The 10,348-nt window shown below is 43.7% G+C and overlaps 1 protein-coding gene across 1 annotated transcript in view; it reads left to right on the forward strand.

Annotated features, from left to right (window-relative positions):
• The first annotated feature begins 737 nt into the window (after window positions 1-737).
• LOC111974847 (protein crumbs homolog 1-like) overlaps window positions 738-10,348 on the forward strand; it is a 27,465-nt gene continuing 17,854 nt past the window's right edge. The window contains exons 1-6 of the mRNA XM_024002888.2: window positions 738-970; window positions 5,073-5,762; window positions 6,200-6,395; window positions 7,013-7,152; window positions 8,547-8,732; window positions 8,889-9,002. Of these exons, the coding sequence (XP_023858656.1) occupies window positions 901-970; window positions 5,073-5,762; window positions 6,200-6,395; window positions 7,013-7,152; window positions 8,547-8,732; window positions 8,889-9,002 (1,396 nt within the window). The 5' untranslated portion in view covers window positions 738-900. The remainder of the gene's footprint in view (window positions 971-5,072; window positions 5,763-6,199; window positions 6,396-7,012; window positions 7,153-8,546; window positions 8,733-8,888; window positions 9,003-10,348) is intronic.

Genomic DNA, 10,348 nt, shown 5'->3' on the forward strand with positions numbered 1-10,348 from the left:
AGGCTCACAGACTGCAGGTAGGGTTTGTGTGTGGCTGTGTGGGTGGATGGAGATAGACTTATCTCTGGCCTGAACAGATGCCAAGTGTTTAATTAAACTCTGTGTTGTTCCAATCCCAGCATGCTGTGGTTAAGCCAGGTCCGGGCTCAGGACTCTGTTCTGGGGGGTGGAGGGCGGAGAGGTGACCCAGCTGCCACGGGGGGCTCCGCTGTCCTGCTAGGTGTTAGAGTGCTCCAGGATAAGCCCCCCACTCACAAAGGACCCGGCTAGCCATTGATGGATCCTGCGTACACTCATTAAACCTGGACTGGACCTGTCACCACCACTCCTGGGACTGTTGTAAGGCAGGAGGGTAGAGTGACATCAAGGTCTGGCTTAAAATGTTTATAAGAGAGAAAACTCTTGTTAAAGTGAGTTCAGTTTCATGGTCTATTTTTGACACATATCAGCAGGTGCATTTGATGTTGGTACCCACTGATATATAACTATTTCGATGTTGTTTCAGAAAGTTAAATAAAATCAAGTAGGGGGAGGAATGAAGAGAAAGATGAAAATCAACATTACTAAGTGAGAGGGATAGAGGAAAGAGGGATGTAGTAGAAAGAGAGGGCACTAGAGAGACAGACAGTCCATGTCAGTAATCCAAGCCATGTTTTCCTGGCCGCTCTCTGCAGGGGAGATTACTCGGCCTTACTCCAGCCAGGCAAACTCTGTCCCCAGAGAGCTCAGTACTGACTACTGACCAAGCATGGAGATCCTGCAGCACACTTCCAGCTAACTTCTATCAGAGCAGAGAGCTGATCGGCTGGACCAGTATGCTGGGAGGGGATCCTGTGGAGGAGTGACAGGCAGCAGTTCTCAGGCTGGACGTTGTGTGACACAGTGGGTCCCTTCACCGCCATGGAGTTTGGGAGGTTTCATTCAAAGTACCAAAAACCTTTGCTGCTCATCATGATGACGTTCAAACTGGGTAGGACTCACTGTCTAGGTGTATCAATGTAGGTTATAAAGGGAACAGAAAACCTGTGTGTGCACTTGCATGTGTGAGTATTGACGTGGAAAGTAGTAATGTGAAAATATGTGTACACCGTGTGTGTGTGTGCGTGTGCGTGTGTAGGGGCGATGTGGACAGAGCTGTAATAGGGCATTAGCAAGGCGGGAGGTTGTTACAGGAGGACAAGTGGTAGTAGCCAGCTGGCAGACAGGTTGTTGTAGTTGGTGATAATCTGAACATCTCTGAGTGCAGTATCCCTTCAATAAGTTATTTATTATTTAATGATACGGCTGGTCCTATTTAGAAATGAATTTTAAAGAACCAAGAGAGACCTGCCCGAAGTAGGCACCAATCAAACATGTGTTTCATATCATACATAACAAAAACAATGGAAACGTATGATATGTCACTGTAATTGATATGTCTTACTATGTAAGACAAAAATATAATTGGCTTGAGCACTTATCATGAAGTCATTCATAGATCATAATGATCTATCATAGTGAGATAAATGGCTTGTGATATTATTCCCTGATAACCTATGATAGGAGCAGTTAAGACTTGTAAAGAGAAGTAAACAGTGGGGAATGTGGGGTGTGGTGTCATGGGGTACAGTATGTTTGGGTGGGGGATATTTTGAACCCCACCTAATGATGCGTTGACCCATTTTTCCCGCGGCCCTGTGGGAAGTGTCTGAACCTCGTTAAATTGGAAAGACTGACAGGACGGGGTGGCTAGGGCGGATCACATGCAGAGGCCATTGTTTCCCATCACCATGGTGACGGGCTAAGAGTCTGGCCGTAACAGCTTTTTGTCTTAACTTTGAACGGAGGGCCAAGTGTTCTGAGCACTGTGGAAACGAACACAGTACTTTTAGATTGCATGGCTGATGGAAAAAACAACTGCAATATTGGATCAACCATTGTTGATAGAAAAGACTGGATATACTATACTATCAATAATGATACGTTAAATCCACATGAAACACAGACATTTACATCTCTGACTAACATCACAGGATAACTATGACTAAACGTGTCAGAATGTGTGCTTTTTAAAGCCAAGTGAGTCACTGCAGTTTAGCCTTTGAGTATGAATACAATTTTGGACAAAGCACTGGCATGGTATGACTGACAGTCCCCTGTGGAGATAAAATATAATTCCTCTGACTAAAACTGGATCATTCTTTCACCTTTATTTAACTAGGCAAGTCAGTTAAGAACAAAATCTTATTTTCAATGACGGCCTAGAAACAGTGGCTTAACCACCTTTTTCAGGGGCAGAATGACAGATTTGTACCTTGTCAGCTCGGGGATTCGAACTCGCAACCTTTTGGTTATTAGTCCAACGCTCTAACCACTAGGCTACCCTGCTGCCCAACATGAGTCACAACATGCCACCACGGGTCCATAATACCCCAAAGTGTGGGTCTCAACTGACATTTGACTTGGAGTATATGTAAAGATTATGTTTGGGTAACTTTAGTTTTGGTAACTGTTAACAAATAATCTTTATTTGGACAAACATTAAGCATAACAACTATTAATCATCTCTTATCTACCTCACTGCTTTCTTCCACACTGTTAGAGGGATGCTCTGACATACTGTTTCATGGCACAGGAGGCAGCAGTGACATCAGCACAGTGGAATGTTTCAGGGATGAATGGTCTGCCTGCAGCAGGATAGACCAGTCAGAGACCCCCACTGTCTCAGCCAATCACCACACTGCTACCTAATCTGATATGGGGTTCAGGTAGTACCAGCTGTTAGCGTACACAGTGCATTATAGTGGGTATACAGCACAGTGCATATAAAAAGTGTAGGTAGGTACCATGGCTGGACTGAAGTGTCTCTAGGTCTTGGAAATCACAATACTGTATAAATCCTATGTATTATGATGGTCTGGAGGATGAGAGTGTTTACATGTATCCATATGTATCACTAATATAAAGGGAACAGAAAACCTGGTCCTTTACACCATGAGTTAAGGGAAGCTTGTGGGTTGATGGGTTGACAGTAGGAGGAAACTGATGAAACTGCGGGTTGCAACGGATGTTCCAGTGTATCTGGGGGTGTCAGGGGATTAGTGAAGAACATATATGGTGTTTGGAACATACAATAGATATCATAGCAGGGGAAGATGCTATGTGTCACAACTGGATTGTGACACACAGCAACCAGTACTGTAGATCTATTGAGTGGAAATGAATGATCAGTGGTCACTAACACTTGTCATGGAGAGCAACAGCCAGAGTGTGCTGGCTTTTGCCAATAATCAGACACCTGATTCAACGAATCTAGGTAATGATCAGTTGATTCATTGAATCAAGTGCTGAACTGGATCAAAAGCCTGCCCACCCTACAGCTCCCGAGCACTATGGATGGTCACATTATATTAGGGAAACAGGTGTGAGGTGGAGGTATTAGGGGTGTGACAGGAGAGTTATAGAGGTGTTAAAGGGCCGGGGGCATGGCAGTAATAGGTACAGTAGGTGCTACAGTGGATTGAGGGACAATGTAACCTTCCCTTTAAGATAAGCTGTGAGTGAGTCAAGTAAGGAAACAACACACATGTAAACATATAGTAACAATCCCTGCTAACACTCTTTGTTAAATACAGTATAAACTATACTAGTATATTGAATAACTCAGAAGCTATATATCTGTGTTCATTAAGTCGAGCTTTAGCAATCTAATCAAATCAGGATTTAAGACAACATACACATTCCATAAACGTAATAGGAACATGTATTCAAGTATGAAAGCATTCCACAGTTTTATCCCCCTCATATTCAAATATTTTAGCACTGTACGCTTATTATTTCTACTTATGACAAAAGGAATATTCCATACATTTCTTCAACAATTATAGCAGAAAATCTAACCAGCGTCAAATAGTCTGTGATTATTAAACTACCTGTTGCGGTGTGTATTAAGATGACCCATGGGGTCAAGTTCAGGTTAGATTAGTAGTTTTCGGGGTGAAGGGAACTTTCATTGATGAAGCCTCAGGTGACAACTGCTCACACAGTGAGTGTGCAATACGTTTACTCCTAACACCATCTGCTGTGTTCACGTTAAGTCCAGACTAGAGAGAGAGGGAAGTGTTTTTAAAAAAACTTTTCATTAAGAAAGTGCTCTATAAGTGCCTCAAAAGCAGAGACAAAGGGAGAGGTCAAAGGTATCTGGTGTATTGGCCTATTAATGAGCTCATAGGAAATACTTGGTAATCTCACCGGTAATACTTCACCAGGGTAATGGACTGGTAATGCACTACCAGGGTAATGGACTGGTAATACACTACCAGGGTAATGGACTGGTAACCTACACTACCAGGGTAATGGACTGGTAATAACTACCAGGTAATGGACTGGTAATGCACTACCAGGGTAATGGACTGGTAATGCACTACCAGGGTAATGGACTGGTAATACACTACCAGGGTAATGGACTGGTAATGCACTACCAGGGTAATGGACTGGTAATGGCACTACCAGGGTAATGGACTGGTAATTGCAACTACCAGGGTAATGGACTGGTAAACACTACCAGGGTAATGGACTGGTAATGCACTACCAGGGTAATGGACTGGTATACACTACCAGGGTAATGGACTGGTAATGCACTACTAGGTAATGGACTTGGTAATGCACTACCAGGGTAATGGACTGGTAATACACTACCAGGGTAATGGACTGGTAATGCACTACCAGGTAATGGACTGGTAATACACTACCAGGGTAATGGACTGGTAATGCACTACCAGGGTAATGACTACTGGTAATACACTACCAGGGTAATGGACTGGTAATACACTACAGGGTAATGGACTGGTAATGCCTACCAGGGTAATGGACTGGTAATGCACTACCAGGGTAATGGACTGGTAATGCACTACCAGGGTAATGGACTGGTAATGCACTACCAGGGTAATTGACTGGTAATGCACTACCAGGGTAATGGACTGGTAATACTTCACCAGAGATTATCTCACCACAGTTTCATGAAGTTTGAGGTTGCTTACATATTTTGAGCTTTCTCATTCATGATACATTTTTATTTTCTTTCTTGCCTACAGGTATACTGTGCACAGCAGCAGACCAGTGTCTGTCATCCCCGTGTCAGAATGGAGGTACGTGTTTGGACTATATGGGTAACTACACGTGTCTCTGCCCCAGATGGCCAGTCCACTATATGGGCAAGGACTGTAGGGAGCTGTATGACCCCTGTGTACAAGATGCGCCATGCGCCAACTGTACCAGCACACTGGGCACAGGGGTCTACACCTGCCACTGCCCTGACAACTTCGCAGGGACCAACTGCACACTCAACATCAACATCAAGTGTGAGAGCAACCCATGTAAGGGTGTCAGGTCCCATTGTGTGGACAGGGTGGATAACTACACCTGCCACTGTCCCCCTGGCTATGGAGGAGATCACTGCCAGGCGAGGGACTGCTCTGAGGAGCCGTGCCACAACGGTGCCACCTGTGTTGACACATCGGATGGGTACCAGTGCCAGTGCGTCCCAGGCTTCCAGGGGAGGGACTGTGAGGAGAACATGGATGACTGTAAGTCACTCCCCTGTCAGAACGGAGCCATCTGTAAAGATGACGTCAACGGATACCAGTGCTTTTGTGTGCCTGGTTTCCAAGGCTACCACTGCGACCTGGACATTAACGAGTGTGTGTCGCGGCCGTGCGAGAACAATGGGACCTGTGTCAATGAGGTGGACCGCTATGAGTGCAACTGTCTGCTAGGGTTCAAAGGTGAGACAGCCTCTCTGTTTGGGTCAGTGCAATGTATCCTGCTGTCTTTAGAGTGTGAGGGAATTACCCTCTCTCTTTAACTCAGTGTCTTTAGTTCAGAGTTCACTACTTTGCCAACCTCATATAGAAACTACAAAGTTTTAATACACCATGTTCAATGTTTCTCTCTAAGCTCTATAGTTGTTCTCATAGTGAAACCCATCATATCTGGGGTGGCAGGGTAGCCTAGTGGTTAGAGCGTTGGACTAGTAACCGAAAGGTTGCAGGTTTGAATCCCCGAGCTGACAAGGTACAAATCTGTCATTTTGCCCCTGAACAAGGCAGTTAACCCACTGTTCCTAGGCCGTCATTGAAAATAAGAATTTGTTCTTAACTGACTTTTCTAGTTAAATAAAGGTAAAATAAATATATGAAGCTGTGTCTGTGTTGTGTGACAGGGGTGAACTGTGAAGTGGAGATTGATGAGTGTGAGGAGCAGCCCTGCCAGCATGGAGCCACCTGCCATGACCGTGTGGGCCTGTACACCTGTGAGTGTGTGTCTGGGTACGAGGGCCGTGACTGTGAGCTGGACATTGATGAGTGTGCCAGCGGGCTGTGTCTCAACGATGGCAACTGTACAGACCTGGTGAACAGGTAAGGTGTCTCCAACTCTCTCTCCTCTCATTGGCTGAATCAGCTGCTTAACCCCAATGTGTCGGTGAGCAGTATGTCAGCCGAGGGATTCCTTCCCGACAGTAAAGTTTAACAGGGCGAGGATAAGGATTACACTGCTTATTCGCATGGTAATTAATCATGAGGTTGGGAAGTGGGGAAAACCTGATAGAGAACGTCATCAGACCTGGGTGGTGTATCTTGTTAATATATTAGATTGAACCAATTACATTTGTTAACCAAAAAATACCACATAGATGGTCTAAGCTTCTTTCAATCCGGCCCACTGCTAGTTCACCACCCCCTCTCCTCTATATTTCCTCTCTACCTCTGTCCTATCCAATAAAACTAAAAACATCAAGAGTGGGACTGCCCCACAACAACAAAAAATGTGTGAAGGTGGAATTCCCCTTTCCTTAAGAAAAAATGCCCTTAGATCAGAAATTATTCGATGTTAGAAACCTCACAGTTAAGACTGTTTAACGTTTCTACTGGCTGCACTGAGGTCCCAGTGCGTTTTCATGCTTCAAAGATGTCCCAGTCTCACTGAAATAAGCAGGATATAAGGAGCCTCTCTAAGTCTCCTCCTCCTCACTCAGCTATGAGTGTGACTGCAACGGGACAGGCTTCACAGGAGAGCAATGTGAGGTGGACATCCCAGAGTGTGCTTCGGACCCCTGCCAGAATGGAGCCACCTGCCTAGAGGGGGTCAACCAATATGACTGTATCTGCTGGACAGGTACACACACACACACACACACACACACACACACACACACACACACACACAACACACACACACACACACACACACACACACACACACACACATACACAGACACACACTTCTCACCAAATGAGGGAGTAACAGTCAGCTGTCTGTCATATTTGCCAAGCCTTCTCTGCACCACAGGAAGTATTACACATGCAGCAGAGGAGGCTGGTGGGAGGAGCTATAGGAGGACGGGCTTACTGTAAAGACTGGAATGGAATTAATGAAGTGGTGTCAAACACAACAAACAAAATATAGAAACCCCATGTTTGACCCTGTTCTATTCATTCAATTTCAGCCATTGCAATGAGCCCGTCCTCCTATAGCTCATCCCACCAGCCTCCTCTGACACGCAGTGATTGTTGTACAAGAATAATTGATCTGCTGTCTGACGTAAAAACAGAGAGAGAGTGAGAACATCCTAGGTGTCAGGAGTATGTTGAAAAGAAAAGCTACAGGCGCTTCCATGTAGCCTTTTACAAGCAGGCAAAACCTTTTTCTTGGTAAGATTTGGTTCGTGGAGTTTCCCAGATGTAAATCACAGAGATAAAGGGTCAAAGGTATGATACAAGCCTGTGGTTTAGAGGCAAAGAAGGGGGAGTGGTTTGAGACATAGCGAGAGACCTATTGAGAGACCTGTATAGTGTAGTACTGACCGTGGTGTTACACCACAATGCCATCTAGTGTAGGACTGGTGCAGCTGCAGGGCCATGAGCAATAGGAAAAACAAAGATGATCCTCAATACAGAGGATGGAGAGCACATTATATACACTACCGTTCAAAACATTTGGGGTCACTTAGAAATGTCCTTGTTTTTGAAAGAAAAGCACATTTTTTGTCCATTAAAATAAGATCAAATTGATCAGAAATAAAGTGTAGACATTGTTAATGTTGTAAATGACTATTGTAGCTGGAAACGTCAGATTTTTTTATGGAATATCAACATAGGCGTACAGCGGCCCATTATCAGCAACCATCACGTTGTGTTAGCTAATCCAAGTTTATCATTTTAAAAGGCAAATTTATCATTTGAAAACCCTTTTGCAATTATGTTAGCACAGCTGAAATCTGTTGTCCTGATTAAAGAAGAAATTACACTGGCCTTCTTTAGACTAGTTGAGTATCTGGAGCAACAGCATTTGTGGGTTCGATTACAGGCTCAAAATGGCTAGAAACAAATACATTTTCCCCCCCTGTTATAATAATGGTGTGTGTGTTGCAGCTTATGAAGTGAAGAACTGTTTAAAATAATGGTGTGTGTGTTGCAGGTTATGAAGGGAAGAACTGTTTAAAATGATGGTGTGTGTGTTGCAGGTTATGAAGGGAAGAACTGTTTAAAATGATGGTGTGTGTGTTGCAGGTTATGAAGGGAAGAACTGTCAGGTGGATATTGATGAGTGTGAGCTGCAGCCCTGTGAGAATAGAGGAGAGTGTTTTCAGCGCTCAGAGCTGCTGCACTACGGGGTGCTGTCTGGACTGGATGACAGGAAGTTCAACTATGAGGAAGCAGCTGGGTTCCTCTGCCACTGCCAGCCTGGGTTTGCTGGTAAGGCAAAACACTGAAATTCATAGTTGGTGACCTCCCACCCCCCTTTAAGTACAGGATCTGATTGAATAGGAATCCTCTGACATTGCAGTCGATGTTAATTTGACTTGAGGGTAAGTAATTGAGTAAGTACGTAATGTGTCCTGTCTCTTGCAGGTGAGAGCTGTGAAGAGAATATAGACGAGTGTGAGTCTGCTCCATGTCAGAACGGAGGGAGCTGTGAGGACCTGGTCAACTCATACCAGTGTGACTGTCCACCTGGGTTCACAGGTAAGACTGTCTGTCTATTTCACTGTGTTATATAACACAGCTCTTTATGTGGAAAGAACCCTGACCTGCTCTTAATATACTGTATATCAGAAGATACAATAGAGAAAATAAATAAATCCCATGCAGTGATATACAGTATATCTCTTTGGATTCACTTGCCTTGCAGTGAGCAGAACAATAATAGGTTAATCCTGCCCCTGCTGATCATTCCTGGTTGTACTGGTCTGCTTGGACATTAGACATCAGTCAAAACAGAGATAAGGAAAAGCAAAGGAAAAGTAAAGGTGGGCTGGAAAACCACCCATGAATAACTCTGAATAACAGAGTTATTAACTATGAATAACAGAGTTATTAACTCTGAATAACAGAGTTATTAACCATGAATAACAGAGTTATTAACTATGAATAACAACTGAAAATGAACGCTGCTGATACTCTCTGTTTATCAGATATGCATAGTCACTTTAACTATACATTCATGTATATACTACCTCAATTGGGCTGACCAACCAGTGCTCCCGCTGTTACGGCTTTCTTCCTGGGATGAAGGAGAGGACCAAAACGCAGCGCGGCTAGTGTTCAACATGATTTAATAAAGATAATAACGTGAACACTACAAGCAACAAAACAATAAATGTGAAAACCGAAAACAGTCCTATCTGGTGCAGAACACAAAGACAGGAAACAACCACCCACAAACCCCAACACAAAACAAGCCACCTAAATATGGTTCCCAATCAGAGACAATGACAAACACCTGCCTCTGATTGAGAACCATATCAGGTATACATAGAAATGGACAAACTAGACACACAACATAGAATGCCCACCCAGCTCACGTCCTGACCAACACTAAAACAAGTAAAACACACAAGAACTATGGTCAGAACGTGACACCCGCACAGTGGCTAACCGGGCTATCTGCATTGTGTCACGCCACCCACCACCCGCCAACCCCTCTTTTACACTACTGCTACTCTCTGTTCATCATATATGCATAGTCACTTTAACCATATCTACATATCAATTCAATTCAATTCAATTCAAGGGGCTTTATTGGCATGGGAAACATGTGTTAACATTGCCAAAGCAAGTGAGGTAGATATTATACAAAAGTGAAATAAACAATACAAATTAACAGTAAACATTACACATACAGAAGTTTCAAAACAATAAAGACATTACAAATGTTATATTATATATATACAGTGTTGTAACAATGTACAAATAGTTAAAGCACACAAGTTAAAATAAATAAGCATAAATATGGGTTGTATTTACAATGGTGTTTGTTCTTCACTGGTTGACCTTTTCTTGTGGCAACAGGTCACAAATCTTGCTGCTGT

Source organism: Salvelinus sp. IW2-2015, linkage group LG15, assembly GCF_002910315.2.
Source record: "Salvelinus sp. IW2-2015 linkage group LG15, ASM291031v2, whole genome shotgun sequence".
NCBI lineage: Eukaryota > Metazoa > Chordata > Actinopteri > Salmoniformes > Salmonidae > Salvelinus > Salvelinus sp. IW2-2015.